Source organism: Ptychodera flava, chromosome 15 (assembly GCF_041260155.1).
Source record: "Ptychodera flava strain L36383 chromosome 15, AS_Pfla_20210202, whole genome shotgun sequence".
Lineage (NCBI taxonomy): Eukaryota > Metazoa > Hemichordata > Enteropneusta > Ptychoderidae > Ptychodera > Ptychodera flava.
This window is the reverse complement of record NC_091942.1, coordinates 23,179,698-23,196,457: the sequence shown is the minus strand read 5'-3', so window position 1 is coordinate 23,196,457 and position 16,760 is coordinate 23,179,698. Positions and strand designations below refer to the sequence as shown.

At 38.2% G+C, this 16,760-nt stretch overlaps 1 protein-coding gene across 5 annotated transcripts in view; it reads left to right on the top strand.

The window, feature by feature from the left end:
• The window catches only part of LOC139151580 (FAD-dependent oxidoreductase domain-containing protein 2-like), an 86,499-nt gene that overhangs the window by 56,262 nt on the left and 13,477 nt on the right, over nucleotides 1–16,760 (top strand). For all 5 annotated transcript variants that reach the window (XM_070724480.1, XM_070724481.1, XM_070724484.1 and 2 more), the window contains 3 exons: nucleotides 2,943–3,335; nucleotides 5,176–5,364; nucleotides 10,626–10,877. In XM_070724480.1, the coding sequence (XP_070580581.1) occupies nucleotides 3,007–3,335; nucleotides 5,176–5,364; nucleotides 10,626–10,877 (770 nt within the window). In that variant the 5' untranslated portion in view covers nucleotides 2,943–3,006. The remainder of the gene's footprint in view (nucleotides 1–2,942; nucleotides 3,336–5,175; nucleotides 5,365–10,625; nucleotides 10,878–16,760) is intronic.

The window sequence follows — 16,760 nt, the reverse complement described above, 5'->3', positions numbered from 1 at the left end:
ACTTGTTAAAGTGGGAATAAGATGTCAATCTGAACACAAATTTGCTGCCACTGTCGTAATCTTTACAGTCTAAGTCCCGTCAATCATTCAAACTGTGAATGCACACATGTACAGGACTGTCCAGCACTTTGCTCAACTGCAGTGTGTGTGGTACAATCCACCTATCTCCCTCGTGAAATTCCTATCGAAGCATGTATACCCATCCAAGCAGAATCTCTACGATTCTCTTTAATCGTGTATATAAGTAGTGAACTGTGTCTGCATGTCTGTCAAGACTCTGTGAGCTGGCGCAGGGGTTGGTGTAGCTTGTCAGCTGAGGAAAAAAATCATGAGCGTCTCCTTAACATTAACCGTGCTGACATCTTTATCGTTTCATCTTACTCATCTCAGAACAACACGACGACGCAGATGTCTGTCATCTTTTGGGAGTCTTTAAAAAATCCCAAGAGACTACAGCTATCATTAACTTAATTGAATTCACTGAATGGATCGTTGACTTTCCTTTGTGCAATTATACATCAGTTTTGAATTTTTGAAAAAAAGAAAGTCAGCGTGGTCTAGACTTGCAACACAAATCAGGTGACTTAAAGTGCCAGTATGTATTGCAGTGTAGAAGTAATTAAAAAAATTGCCCATTAAACGTTGTCATTAAAACAAAATCTGAAACAAAATTGCAGCCTTTTATTGAAGATTGGCTTGATTTATTCGTTAATCATATCATGATTTGTTCACCCAATGTTTTGAATTGCAAACTTTTAACAATGTCGTTATCCCATAATGATAAGGGTTTACTTGGCATTTCTCATTTGCCCCTGTGAGAATTTTAGACTCACGTCCACCACAAATTATATCACAATTGATGTGTACTGGGTTTCCTACCTCATTAAAAGGAGAATTACGATTTCCAAAAGAATTTGATTCTGGGGACCATGTATCGAGATAATGGCAAAGATGTGTCAATGAGATTTTTAAATGCGGGATAGTACTGTTATAAAGTTGTGAAAATGGACTCATCCCAGCTGATTTCGACTTGTCGCCACATCGATGGGCATATAAATATTGAAACAGGAAAATCAAGGTATAAACTTCAACACACTTTTGCCTTGATTGTGAGGTGATCATGAACTTGAAGCAGTGTTCTTTGGCAAACTGTTGCGTACTGGTATTTGGTCAGGTGAACATGTATGGTAACCCACATGCTTGGCCAGACATGTCTAAGAAAAGCCAAGCAGCTATTGGGCTAGTCTACAACTGATTTTACAATCAAAGAGTACTTTCTGGTTCTGTGCTAAAATATAAACGGAGATGAAATAAAGAAAGAATGTTGAAAAAGACTTATTATTCAGCTTCAACAGCCATCAACAGCACTCTGCTTGGCTGTCTTCATCATAATTCTGTACATCTTGGACGAGTAAGTTGTCTGAGTGTACGAGAACACCTTGTATGCTAAATTCTACATAGCCCCTACACTGATATATATAAGTGTGTAACATTTTCAACATGGAAATGTAAAGAAAAATCGCTCCAAGGTGTGAATGGGACTGCACTCCAAAAGTTTGCCGTTGTGACTTTGTCATATTGAAGTGTCACCTGCGAGAAATTTCACCTTTTCAGTGTTACCTAAGGAGGAAAAGGTGTCTGAACACAGCGGGTCATGATAAGAAAACGACAGCCTTACTGCTATCTAAGATGATAGATGTAGCAATATAGTGAAAAAAATGTACGCGGCCACGTTGTAAAACTGCTGCTCCTGTGACCCGAACATAATGCATGGAAATTCATTTAAAAATGCCCACTGAGGGTCCATGCGGTCCCCATGCTTTCAATCACAGGTCTCTGAAAGCCGCCGATGATTGTAAGACGAGCAATCCTGCCGTGATAAAACAAGCGATTACTTATCAAACCTGCCAACAGGCACTGCTAGGCAAGACGTCGAGATGGCATCTATCTGTCATCAATCCCGGCTTCAGCCCTATAGTCGTTTTGAACGCAGATAATCCAAGCTTTGTCGAAGATTACAAACAATTACGGTTTGGTAATAGGGTTACTCTTGTGTTTCACATCGCCTACTTGATTGAACTCTGTAGGGTTGTGATAAAAATAATTCCTTCGCAGAAAAAAAAACCTTTTAATTAATTTCTCATGACATTTGTTCAGAGGTTTTGGGGCATCGCCCTCGGTAGAAAACTCTGTCAAGTACATGATTTCATCAACGCTGTGCCTGGCAGTACGAAGCAGGCTTTCATGTTTATCCGCTGACTCGTCCATGGACAGAATACAGATGAAGGTTTGAATGGTCTTACGTGTTAACTTCAATGCATTTTGATATTGCTCTGAACTCTCTCAGACAGTTCTTGCTGTGTATAGTTTCTAATAAATCAGAGCAGGTTACGTGAAGAAGAATCAGGATGAAGCTGCAGTGCATTTTTCTGAATGCCCATATTGGAATTTTATTTTTAAGAATTTACAGAGCACATACATTTTCCCCCATTCCATATCTTTTTATAACTTGAATGAATAATCATTTTATCTGTAACTGAACATCTTTTGTGAATTTTCAATGAGCTAGTCTTTTATATTTGTTTTGATGTTTTCCTAACGGAGAGCTCATGATTGCTCCCTTCTTCAACCCTATGAGTGCTGTAATTTTTCCCACCAAAATTTAGGTGCAACATATTTTTACCAATTTTATGAATTTTTCTGCAATTTTTGTCATAATTTTGGACCGTATGGGCATCATATTTCATTGGCTACAGTTTTTCATCAAAATTCTAGCAAAAAATTAGAAAATAATTGATTGGTGTATATATATATGATAAAGGCGACAAAAATTGACTTTGGTGCTCAAAGGGTTCATAAACCGTCTTTGTTTTACATTTACCTTTCCAAATTTGCATCATTGATCTATATTCATGTTTTTATACTTTCTTTATTTTTTACAGACGTGAGAGATTTTTGAACCTGAACTCAAGTCAACATCAGTAGACCGGAACTTGAAATTTCACAATGTGGTTACAACTGTCGCTGGTGCTATTCTTCCCTATGCAACTCTTTTCCCAGTCTTCCGAGGAAATGGATCCGGCTCTTTCCAAAGAGTACTGCGTGATCGGCGCGGGACCAGCCGGCCTTCAGATGGGTTATTTTCTCCAGAGGGCCGGCAGAGACTATGTCATTTTTGAACGTGACAACACCGCGGGGGCGTTTTTCGTCCAGTACCCGCGGCACAGAAAACTCATCAGTATAAACAAGAGGTACACCGGCAAAAACAACAAAGAGTTCAACCTGAGGCATGACTGGAACTCGCTCATCAGTGATGACGAAAGTTTGCAAATTAAGTAAGTATTTATCATGATTGAAAATAATTTGCCAAAAGTAAATTGTCCAAAGTCCCAGGCGGTCAATTCTTTATCAATTAATAATTGTGTCCTTTATTCTTTTTCCAATATTCATTGTAGTTACCTAACCTTTGCATGCTGTGTCCAGACATTTAAAGTTTAAATGCCTGTTTCTTTCATTATTTCATCATCATGTCTTTTCCCTTCATACTTCCTACCAGTGCTAACATATGCCACGCATTGCCTGTGTTAAATCTTGGGATATTTTAATTCATAGATGCTGGGTACTTGAGATTATCAATAACTCAAACATGAACAGTGAACACGAATATTGTTAGTCAAAGCTTAGACAAAAAACCCATGAACAGAAATTTACATTAAATTTTATTTAGCTGGGAAATTTGACTGTCAGCATTTCTTATCACCTATTTTGATAGTTAATATGAAAATTTTGATTTGTTTTTTCATTGGAGGAGACACATGTACTAAGTTTGAGATAATTTCAAATAGCTTTATGGACGGTCATGAAGAAATATAATGAAAGGAAAATCAGGAATCAAGTTGCACCTGTGGAAATGTTTTTGCAATGTCGAAAATGATTAAGTTTTTGAATCGGGTTTTGAAAACTAAATTAATATCTCCATACCGAAAAAAGCTGCTCTCTTTAGCCACCACTTGTGTGCATTCAAAAAGTGCAATGCAGTTGTACCTGTAAGCCCTACTTGACAGAGAATTAATTTTGAAGTTTCAACATAAGTTTTTCCAGAGTTTGCTTTTTGTGAGATGTTGTACAATAATACTTGCAGAATTAAAAATTATTGCAATTTTTCCAAAAGTATGAGAAGTTTTAGAAAATGAAGACATCCGTATATGAATTATTAATCATTCATTATTCAGTAGGATGAAGTCATACCTTGGATTTTTTTGTGTAAAATGAAAATGTTCTGATATTTCTATACCTTACAAGACAGCTTGTATAAGGAAAAAAACCAAAGATCCGGTGTTCATGCTATGGGATATTCTGAAAAAGGATATTATCAGTTAGATTATTGCTAGGCAATATAGCCGAGTACAGTGTATAATTACATGTATGTCACTTGAGGACAAGGGATTAGATGTATGGCAAGGGTAGGGTGCAGCTACTGGCATTTTGACGGCCGCTGTGTTGAAATTGGAGGATGTTTTGTAGAGTAGTTGACATGGTACAATACTGGCTGTGAAGTCTATCATACTCATGTCCGCTGTCATTGGCGGCATTACCTGTATAGGAGTGTATTGTCAGCAGTGTTGTAATAATAAATCTTCATCAGATACCTGTGCAAGCTCATCTGGAATGCTATAATAGTGGTAGCTTTCACCTAGTCGGTACCCTCCAGGAAAGGCCTTGAACTTTCAAGCTTCTTGGAAGGTCCTGGAAAACTGCATGATAAGGCCCGAAGATTTTCAGAAATCATGAAATGACTAATCGTCCTGTCATAACAGTGATATGTAAAATGATATACAAACTGAAACTTTGTTAAAATAATACTTGGAAAACGACTTTTGACCTCAAAAAGTCCTTGAAAATTGCTGAAAAAGTCCTTGAATTTGAAATTACTTTGAGTCGAGTGTATGGACCTAGCTGTTTCATACGTGGTTGCTGCTTTCTAGTTTCTTGTATTCATTTTCATTATACATTTATCGACCCCCCAAAATAAATAAATAAATAAATAAATAAATAAATAAATAATCAAAAGTCTGGATATGAATGTCATCTTCTTTATGTTATATTGACAGGAGAAATATTGCTTTGTAATGAGCAAGTTTGCAAATAATTGCATAATTTTATCCTTCCTTACAGACACTATTCCAAGGAATTTTTCCCTCATGCCGACGTCATGGTGAAATATCTACAAGATTATGCAAGTAAACTGAAGCTCAACGTGCAGTACAACACCAACATTGCTAACATAGAGAAAAAGCCTGACTTGCGGGATCCCAATTCCAAATTCTACCTCACAGACCAAGTAAACAAGACATACGTTTGTCAGTAAGTAGACAAAGGGACTGTTGCTGTCAATTTTGATAATTTTCTCAGATTTTTTGCTTCAGTTTTGGAAATATGATTTGTTTCTTTTTTCACTCTGCATGCATACTTGAATGCCTGCCATGAAACTACTCAGATTTGGATGTTAAATGTTCATATTTATCATTGATATTGATTTACATCAAGACGACAAGTCATTGGACATATTGCATTGATGCAGTATGCCAACTCTGACTGAAATTGACTGTTTTCATCTCGTCATTAAATTTGAACATATCAGAATTCATGCAACTCCTTGACTTCAGTGAAAGACAACTTAAGGTAAATTTGTGCAAACGGATGTGTGAACCCTTTTATAACCCACCATTCTCTCTGTTTGATGCGACCCAATTAAAGGAAGTAATAGGGTCGAACCAATATCTTATGGTGAATAGGGAAGTTCAGATGAGGGAGGGAAATACATATTGACCGGTAGATATGAAATTCATTTACACAGTTACTTGGACACAGATGATCTGTCTCGTATATCATCCATACAAAAAATCTAGAGTTACTCAGAGCTCAGGATTGTTGTGTGTGTGTGTGTGTGTGTGTGTGTGTGTGTGTGTGTGTGTGTGACACGTGTTTGTATGTGTTTGATCCACTGTTTATGCAGCTGAAGACAGGCATCCGAGTGGGAATAATAAAGGATCAACCAACCCGATGACATCAAGATCAATAAATAATGAAAAGGCACTGATTACCCAGGGAAATCCTTGTCTTGATTTTCAAAGATTATTTGGCAGTCGAAGACTGATTTGGTCATTAATCACACTGTTCTGTTTACAGTCGTAAAAAAAAAATAGATCGCAGTAACTGCAAATGAGATTTAAAATAGACACTACACAATGCCAATAAATGTCCTCTTGGCTGTTATAAAATGAACAAGGGCATTTCCGTGCGGAATGGGATTATCCCAGAAGACAAATATGCAGTATCTTAGCTATGGGGCTTGTAATGAAACGTTGATGTGGAGAGACCATAAAAACCACTGTAAGTTGGTGTGTGGAATTTAGAAATGTACTCTGAATATTGAAATATAAAGTTAAGTCATCTCTGTACCTGTATCTTATTTACTACAAACTATTGAGACCATTACCAATAACATGGATGCAATTAACCTCACCTCTGTGTATATCTATCTATATCTATCTATCTACCTATCTATCTATCTATCTAATTATCTATCTATCTACATGTATCTATCTATATACATCTATCTATCTACCTATCTATCTATCTATCTATCTATCTATCTATCTATCCCTGTATATGTGTGTGTGTGTGTGTAGAAAGAGAGACAGGGGGAGAGAGATAGGGGAAGGGTGAATGAGGGACAGACACAGGGAGATAAATATATGTTCGGTAACTTACACGTACTCTACACACACACACACACACACACACACACACACACACACATGCATGGAACTTTGAAGTAAAAACAAGGATACTGCATACTTCAGTAAATTAGGATCTTGTAGTGACCTTATCAGTTTTCCATTAACATTGGACAAATGAAGAGAACTCTTATCCTGGATACATAAGACACTGTTAGGTATTTTCGAAATGATCTCGCCCTGTTATTGTGTGTCCCCTTATGCCAACCTTCATCAAATTTTTGGGTGACCCCATCATGTGCATATCACAGTGTGTGACAAAAATGAAATGAAAACTGCTCATTGCTGAGACAGAGTACTTTAGTATGTCATCAATCACCATGCGTAGTAGTGAACATTCTTTCTAGACCACATGATGCATGGAAGACTTAACAGAATGAGATGAATAAGATGAAGATTGATCATTGCATAATTGTTACACAAATCTTATTTTTTGTAAGTTTTGGAAATATGAATTAAGTGGCATGTTTAATAATTGGACAATTTTGAGACGCTTTGTTGACACCTGGTTGAGAATGTGATATATGTTAATAACAAAGTGGCTGACGTAAACTTACATGTTCCTTACACAGACAACCACACATGGATTCACTTTGTCGTAAAAACTTAAATTCCAAAATATACTAACTGCCCCAGCATTGACGAAATGTCACCAAATTGAATGAAAACGGCACATAAACAGAAAAGTGTCTATCTGTGAAAATTTACGGATATTAAAATGAATGAAATTTACTTTCCTCAAAAAAGAATATTTCTTTGGTGGCTGTGTGCTATGGAAACACTAATTCTTGGTAATTCTTAGTTTTGTTAAACAAAGAGCAGGACATTGTAGAAGATAGGAACACAGATAAATTGTAGAAAACAAAAATCGCAATTGAAAAACTGAGAATCAAGAGTGTTCTCAGTTAAGCATACCATAGTTGTTGTATAACCATAGTTTTGTGCAGCCTTGAGTAATGAGAATACCTGTTTTCTGAAACACAGTCACATCTTGTTTTGAAAACTATCTTGTTATCGTACTTCACTTTTAAAAAAATGCGGCACCCGAAAAAAAAATCGTAAAAACATACTTGAAGGCTTTTTATGACTCATTCTTTTGCGTCCTATATGCAGAAATGAGCCCACGTTCTCAGCATTGCCTATCTGGACTACTGATCTAGTAAACGTCAAAAGTACCCCTTATCTTCCAAAACAAATTGCTGATATCACTTGGTGCATTTGATTTGTTGGCAAAAGCTCAGCGATAAATTCAAAAAAATGTGATTTCTTTTCTGCGAATTTGCTAAAAAAAAATAACCCAGATGTCCGCCGGTTACAGTTCATACCTGGGACAGCAGTACAGCACTCGGCTTCCAGTCATACACTATAAATCGTCCCACAGTTAAAACCAGTACTTGTGTATTCATTCCCATTTTTCGATGTCTGTGTCTGAGGAGTATCTATAGCCTCGGAGAATTCACCGTAATTTGCCGAAAATGAAAATTTAATAGTCAGAGCGAGATGAAATGGTGAGTTTGCCTGCAGAATTCTTAATAGTAAAGTGATTCCCCCATCCTTCTCGTATTTGAGTTATTCTCGTCATGTCTCGGATGAAATAATGCAGGCAAACTTCCTTGCTTTTTTTTTTTTCGAAGTTGTGCGTTGCCTCATTCGCTAATCTGTAAATTACACCAGGGGTGAAATTAATGCACCAAATTTCATTAGCTTGTTGATTTTCTCTCAGATTTTATGCAAGAAATGTCAGCCTGAAGGCTGTAAACCATTTTGCACAACGCATCGACGTAAAGACAGCCACGTCGTCTACAGCGGCGTCCCCAGGGTCAAGTTTTAGTTGAATGCACGTGGGAAGCGCATACACTTCCCGACCGTTCAACCAGGCATCCATGGTCGCCATGGCGACAGATATCTTTAGGACTTCCAGCTGTAAGCACCCAGTGTCACACAATTTGCAAGTTAGTTTGAGTAGAGCTAACAGGATTATACTACGGGATGAAATAGATTTGTGCTTGGCTGATCCTCTTACGTGGTAATAATTGCTCGGAATAAAATACGGAAATCCAACTCATGCCATTCTGTTTTTGGTGGAATTGTCGATGAGCAAATGTAGTTACACAAAATGAACTAACAAGCCAATACTTAACTTCAGGGTGCAAATAGGCTGTATTAATCCGGGATGTGAAAATTACGTTGCTGGCCAGATTTAAGAGATATATAGCTTTAACATCTGAGAAATTCATTTTGTAGAGATCATCAATGGACAAATTGAGGATTTTCCATTTTTTTCTCTTGGGACACCATCAACCGAAATCTCTGAGTGCGATATTCTGAAAAGATTAATGGTAAAAGAAATAGCCGATATTAAAAACAACGTTAGCCTGTGCATTTTTGTCCCCCAGAAAATGAATGAGGCCAATTAACACGCAATGTTTTTCCTGGTGCGTGTAGGTTGATGATTGAAATGTCTTGCTTTTTCTAACTGTGGAACACCTCAGTGTCAAAGGTCAGAGAGGGAATTTTCAACCCCGCAGAAACAGTTATATACACATGTCAGTTTTTCTCCTCACACTGTGGTAGGCTGTCCATATCTGGTGGCATCATAAGAATTACGCTAACTTGTGCATTTCTCTTCAAGGTGGAATGCGTCTCATGGACAGATCATCAGGCTCAAATTTTCAGAGTTCTTTTCTGATCTACCACTTGAGGGGGCTCATCTGAAAGCTCTTGGAGTAACACAAATTTTCACTCTTAGTTTTCCAAAAATCGAAAATTTCATTTTTTCCCAAAGAGTTAACGCAGGGATGGTGGCCATTTTGAATTCTCAATATCAACAAATGTCAGGTAATTTGTATCTGTAGAGATGATTTCTTTCTCTTGTTCCAAGCTTTGCACGGTGACCCCCGATTTTTATTCATGATTTGTAAGAGTATGGTTGAAAGTTTCATCGAGGAATGTTTGAGCCAAAGTTAAGTCTTTCATTTTCAAGGCATATACTACCTTAACCCTTTCACCCCCAGTTCCCTGTATACAGGTCCAACTTTACCGTAGAAAACAATGGATTTGGGACAAACCATGGTGGTGAAAGGGTTAAAGTACTCTGTACTTAAAATTCAGTTCACTTTCAGCTTCACTTTAAATTTTGAAGTCCAATCACTAGAAAGCAGTTTTGCATTTTCTTCTCTTCCATGCTAGTTGACAGTATTTTAGTCAGCATCAGCTTTTTATCAGGGACTGTGGCTGTAAATTCGCAACTCTGTCAATGCTGTCAGTGTCACAGATCATAAAAATTCTAGGATTTCAAATCTGAAGGAAATAGTAGCTGCCTGTATTTTAAATTTCTGACATAGAGTAGACATAGTAAAAACCTGTCAAAGTTTTCTGAAAAGTAGTTTTTCGTGACATGTTTCTTTGCTTATAATTACACCAATTTGAATATCGTCTAGAAAAATTGATGAAGTAGCTACCACTTACCTTTAAAACCAATTATTAAAATTTAACACTGGGTTGCTACTAAGAAAAATGTAATGATATATGGGCTATGTACCAAGTCACTTGAGTCAGACATATATTGTTTATGAAAGATAATACAGACCGAAGTGTTCAAGATATTCAAGTTCACAATTTTGTCATGATTCAGGTATACCATAGGCCTCTCAGTACCAGCTGTATTTCCCTTTAATGCAGATTGGAATAAATGATGTATTGATTTTCTAGAGTCTGTGTAGTATTTTCCTAAATCGCATAGTTGTTCGTACAAGTCAATATCCACTGAGTCAGACTTTCTCTGGGTCATTATTCTCACGTTGCGTCTCTTCTTGCTCTGTACAGGACTCTCATTGTCAGCACTGGCATTGCCAGCCCCAACAAACCAACATTCCGTGGAATGGACCACGTCGTCGGATATGAGGACATGTCCCTGGACCCGGAAGACTACGAAGGCAAGACCGTGCTGATCCTTGGGAGAGGCAACTCTGCCTTTGAGACGGCGGATCACATCATGCCTTACACCAATTTTATTCACATGGTGGCCAGGACGCGAGTCAGGCTTTCCTGGGAAACCCACTACGTTGGTGATCTCAGGTGAGAGAAGTTCTCAATGTGGCTCACCGGTATGCTGACAGTTAGTGGTCAGGTGTCTATGGGATTGGTGTTTTTTTTAATTTCTTTCCTCTCATTTTTATCATCCCTGTTTGCTCATCTCCTTTGTCTCTTTTACCAATTCTCTGCGTCAACATCCTTTTGTACATCGTGGTGATTTAATCCAAACCTTTTTCTCTGATAAAAAAACTCTTCTGAAAGATCTAGACATAAAAAAATCAAGGACCGCAATTCAAAAACATGACCTTCAAACTCTCACTGTCCATGCCTGTGAGATGATGATTTTCTTGAAAAAGTGAGCAAGTTTATCAAAGAAGGCGATCATCAAAAGAATTGTTGCTGCTGCTTTGAAATCTGTGCACTTTCCAAACATGGAGCATCCCTTTCCTTTGTGTGTGTGCTAAGTGTTAATATACCAGTGTGATGATATTGAAAATGGAGATAAAACTCAGTGAAGGACAGACGACTCTCTTTGTAGGGCCATAATGTGTGAAGAATCCAAAATCAGCTTCATTGGTATCTCTTTAAAAAACAACTATGTCAAGTGATAGCTAGCGGCAACACATTGATTCTTAACAGGGACTTGAAGTGAATTCAACGTTCATCAGAGCAAAAGCAGATCAATTCAAGTATCTGGTTTCTTTTTTTCTATGGAAGTTGTGTGAATGAGGCACAAATTGTGTTTTCTGTTGCTAACGCATAACAGCCACTGCTCAATGCGTGATCTGTAATTATGACTTGAACAGTTGCTGCCGTGATGAGCGAGAAAAGATGAATTGTACGGTTGGTGCAATGGCAAGAAGGCGCAGCTTTTATGGCTTAATTGGTTAAGTTGTGAATTGTTTTGTCTCCTTAGTGCAAAGGTGTATTTTACTCTGCAATATTCCCGCTACTTTGCACATTCTTAGTTTCTGAAGTGCGACCTTCATCTCTGAATCACCATTGTATAGGCGTTCACACAGTTGTCAGTCTTATTTCTGGCTCCCTTTGTACACGATATGTTTTCGTGACTTTTAAAAAAAGAAGTGAAATAGACAATTATGAGACAGTTGGACAATATTGAATTTTGATGAACACAGCAGATGTTTGCTGAACAGCTCGACACTTAAAAAAAAACAACCCATGTGTAATAAACCCAATTTTCTGTACAGGGTAATGAGTTCTTTGTCAGAAGTTGTGAAACATGCAAATTAAAATTTAATGTCAAAAGGGCTTTACAGAGCCTATCATATGGACCGCTTCACTCCGCTTTTTTGGGCTTTTCTCGTTTGATTTAAGACTTATTCATTTCCATTCCAACCAAAAATGATGCTTTTTTATTCAAAGAGGTCAATACTCGAAACGAAGTGAAGTCGCCACGCTGGTCTTCAAAGCATCGTGCGGCAATCTACCGCTGAACGAACGCACGACACGAAAAGGTCAGGAGCCCATTCTCTAGAGAGAGGGTGATGAGTTCTTGATTGCACATTAAATTTTATATGACTCGAGCTCAAACCATGCATGAAAAATTATCCTACTCGGAGCGACTATCACTGAGATTGAAATCTGGCACACGATGAGCGTACTCCTCGCGTCTTGTTTGAGAAAATACCTCATTACAAAGTCCATACCGACTGTCAACTGCCTTCCAGACATTCTTTTCATCAGCATTTTGCTCTCAAAAGGGTTGTAAATATTTATGCAGGGACTTTTCCAGTGCATGGAAAACTTGTTGAGAATCCAGTCAAGCGGGCTTTAAGAGCTGGTCCATAATAGATGAATAACTCCTGCAAACGGAGAAAGAAAAATTAATTGCAGATATTTGTAAAAGTTGGTGAGGACAGCTGCTGTTTGTGGAGATGCCACTCAGCGGTACAGGTGTTTAACGATGCAGTGAACTGCTTCCACAGAGGAATCGTCACAGCTGTAAATTTTTGTTCATCTCGGAACATTCGGTTGGGAAGCATTATTATGTCCGACACGTTTGTCTTTTGAATTTTTGCAATACCTGCTGAGCTTTTGTACATGTGAAGTGCATGTGTGTGATTCTGATGGTGAGTTTTGAACGGCTACCCACTTTTTTCCATACCTGCGTGTGTTCATAAAATAATATTTTTCTTGCACAAGATCTGTTGAAACAGTGATAATTATAATTATTTTTGCCAAGAAATTGGATCATACTATTATCTCATTGGGGGTGGAGGGAGGACTACCTGCTAAAAGGGCGTTGCAGACAAACATTCGTGTTCTGAATGATGATTTTGATGATGCAAGACTTGCTACAATGCACACGAGATCCAAGTTTTGATTGTCGTGTACTAATTCCTTCTCATATTCCTGGTAACTCACGGATTGGCATTCATTATTAGAGAGACACATTTCACTTTATTTGTCGTACGAACGACACAAATAATCCTGACACAATAACCACAAAATGAATCATTAAAGTCAGTGTTTGGCAAAGGTAATCAGTTGATGTTAGCTTCAAATGAAAGAAAATGAAAACGCCTTTTTTTTACAACAATTGATTGTGTAAAAGATAATTATTTACTCTGTCATATTGCTTATTAAAGAATGTTTCTATGTTTTCTAATTCCGTAAGTCCATTAACCGGTCATTACTTTTCTAATTGGCTATTAGAAAGCTGACTGTATTAGGTAGTTCCAAGTACTCTTACAAAAGATGCCAATCTGTCAAACTTGTTCTATGTTAATTTTAATTTTCTTTGCTGCAATCAGTTGCATTGTTCAACGTGTGTGTCGCTTTCTGTTTGTCAAACAGAAAGGAAATGTCCGAGTCAAGTGCAACCTTTGTCAGTCACATTGTCCTTCACACTATGTTGAATAACATTCTGTGCTTACACAACTTACTCCGTTACACAAGTTGAAATGTTGATGTTTTTGTAAATTTCCTCGCAGCGCGTGTGCTTCAAAGCAGACCCGCATTTGTGAATGATGGTGTATAATGCACGTCAACCAGGCATTGAAGTGTGCATAGTGAGTGAGGCTGTCAATGCCAGATAATGACCGTCATCATTCATGGACAAGCATAAATCAGAACCTTGTGCTTTAACTAGTTTTGACACTCTAGGCAATGCACAGGAAAGCTGTGTTTTGCAAGTGACAGCTTGCGAGAACCGGAGATGGTGCAAGTTAACAGCCTGTGTATGACGTCAGTCTCTGCAGTTATGATATAGCATATTCAGTCTCTGATGGTCATATTTTTATAGCATCATCAATCTCTGATAGAAAAGTCAGGACTTAGCTTTCGACATGACAAAACTCACCTTGGTACATAGCAGTGTGTGTTAATCATATCAATTAATCAATTTCACTAGCAAAGGCACTTTTGATGATGTTATTGCCCCTAGTACCCGCAGTATCGATCAATGCCAAAAAAATGGCAAGCCCACTCATGCAGTTTCGCATTTCCTGTGAGTAGAGATATGTGAATTAAAAGCTTAATTCAAATAGAAATAAGCTGTATATTTTCATATTGTAGTATTCCTATGTAAGGTTGGAACTACAATATTGAATTTAAGTTTCTGTGAAAAAAAACCAAGATAAACAGTAAATTCTGATGGTAACTATTGCTCCACTTGGTACGGATCCCTTCAACTTTCACTCCCAGGGTTTTACAGCAAAATGAAGTGGTGTTTTTCAAGCTTTTTTCCAACCAGAAAAAAAAGTACTCAATCAGACTTCACATGCCTTGACTCTGTTTCATGCACCCGTGAGCTTATAGCTTCTGTGACTCAATAATGAGGTGAAGTAAAGTGGTGCTCTCCGTTGGGACTTCTTGCTCCATCAGACAGCGTGATTTCAGGCACAAGCCCGGCTGATTGCCGTAATCACCGTGTTATCCCTAGTAATCTACCTCCCCATGCAGGTTGATGTTAGATATCAGAGCCACCAGACTGTGTGGCAATTACAGAGGCGGAAGAGTTTCCACGGCAGGTTTTGAGGGGGCGTGGGTAGAAAGAGGAGATACCAAACTATGGTTATTTGCATTGTCAGGATTAAGAGTGCTCAGATTATGCCCTTTTTCTTGAAGTTGAATTAAAGAAATGCAGTCAAGATGTATCTGCAGTAGCCTATCATTGATTTTCCCTTGAGGGTAGTGGGGAGACCCACTCAAAAATAGTACATTCACCAAAAGATCTGGTGTATAATCTGCTATTGATGTTCCTTAGGTAAATGTGGCTGACGCTCCAGGAGGTATGCGAATTTGTAGCGCTGAACTTTTAATAATTGGAAAAGAAATGATGTGTCAGTCGCATCGCATCTTTGACGGCGTTTTAAATACAAAACTCTGATAATCTGATCATGATCAGGGACTTAAAAGATATTCAAATAAAAGTGACAGTAACTGTAGCTATTTGATGATTTTTTCACTATTTTCTGTTTTGAATGTCTGCTACCGCAGTTGCTTGTTCTACTGTACTGCCCAAAGCATGTTGAGATCCACAGTGTTGATCTTGTCAACTCGGCCTGTACATGTGTAGACTGCGTTGTTATTGTTAACAAGGGTCTTCTGGTCCAGAGCAGAATTCAAATATGAATAATAACTGTCCAGTGCATTTCACACTTGACGATGCTGTGTTGACAGTTAAATAGTTGGTGTTTTAACATGCTTCGGTGAGTAGAACAAGAACTAGCAATTGACTTGCGGAATAAAAGTAATGAAAAAATCATCAAAAGTTATAGCTACTGCCCTGGCCCTTTATGACATGCTAAGGGGCCATGGATAAAACTCGCCTGACTAACGAAATGTTGCAATAGAACACCATAGAAACAGTGCATATGGATTTATACTTGTTTTGAAATCCATCTGCTGAAATCTGTCTGCTGCTCAAGAATCTGTCAGTAGGTCAGACTTCCAGCAACCTATAATATCAGTGGTTTATCGAAGTGTGGAAAAGTTCAAATCATAAATTTGCTGTCAAATTTTCACACTTCAAAACTCTTGTTTAATGGTGGGGCGGGGGTTGAGGTTTAAGGCAATGGGTTTTTGAATGCCAAGTGCATTAATGAACAACCCTAAAGACATCTGAGAGAGCAAGACACTTTGAAGAAGTATCTCCTAAAAACAGTTGATTGTACCGTACTTTGGTTATCCAGAAAATAAAGTGACTGAGTGTGTGTGCATGTGAAACCCTTAAAATGACAGCATGCAAAAAAATCAACAGCGGTGGGCTTTTCCAGTACTGCTTGCTGTACTGTGGTCGAAGAAACATTTCACTAGCAGTTTGTCAATGTAAAATATATCAATGGTCCCTAATGGTAGAAGCTCCAAAATCAGACCTATCTGTGCCAAACCTGTGGACCTTGTAAACCGTGCGTGAGTTTGTATAGTCATTACTCATGAATCCTCCTTTCCTATCAATACTTCATCAGGTCTCGGTTCATTTATTTCTTCATCATTTTGACAAGCACTTTGAGTTGAGACCTCATTGACTGCCAGTGACAGGTAAGGAGATCCCCACACACTGAGGGTTTTTTCTTCCATAGCAACTGGCGTAGCCCCTCTCATGACTGAACGATGTCGTGATGGCGCCTTTAATGACTCTCACTGGCAAGTTAAATCCTTTACTTTCATGAACAAGGCCCGGCTGGAAGCTATCTTTTATGGCTCGTTAGTGACAGGGAGGTTCTGATTTTGTGTCGTGGCATTTGCAGGGTGTCTATACAAGCTCCACAGTAATTACTTTACATCATTCCAATGTGTCATGTGGGTGGGTGGGGGGTCAGTAACATCGCAGCGAGATTGTATATGACTTTCAAATATTTCATCAGCAGGATTCTGTATTAATGGACATGTTTTAACAACCCGAGTGACCGTTATTATATATAGATGGCTGTCGTAAACCTCATCATACCAGCAAAT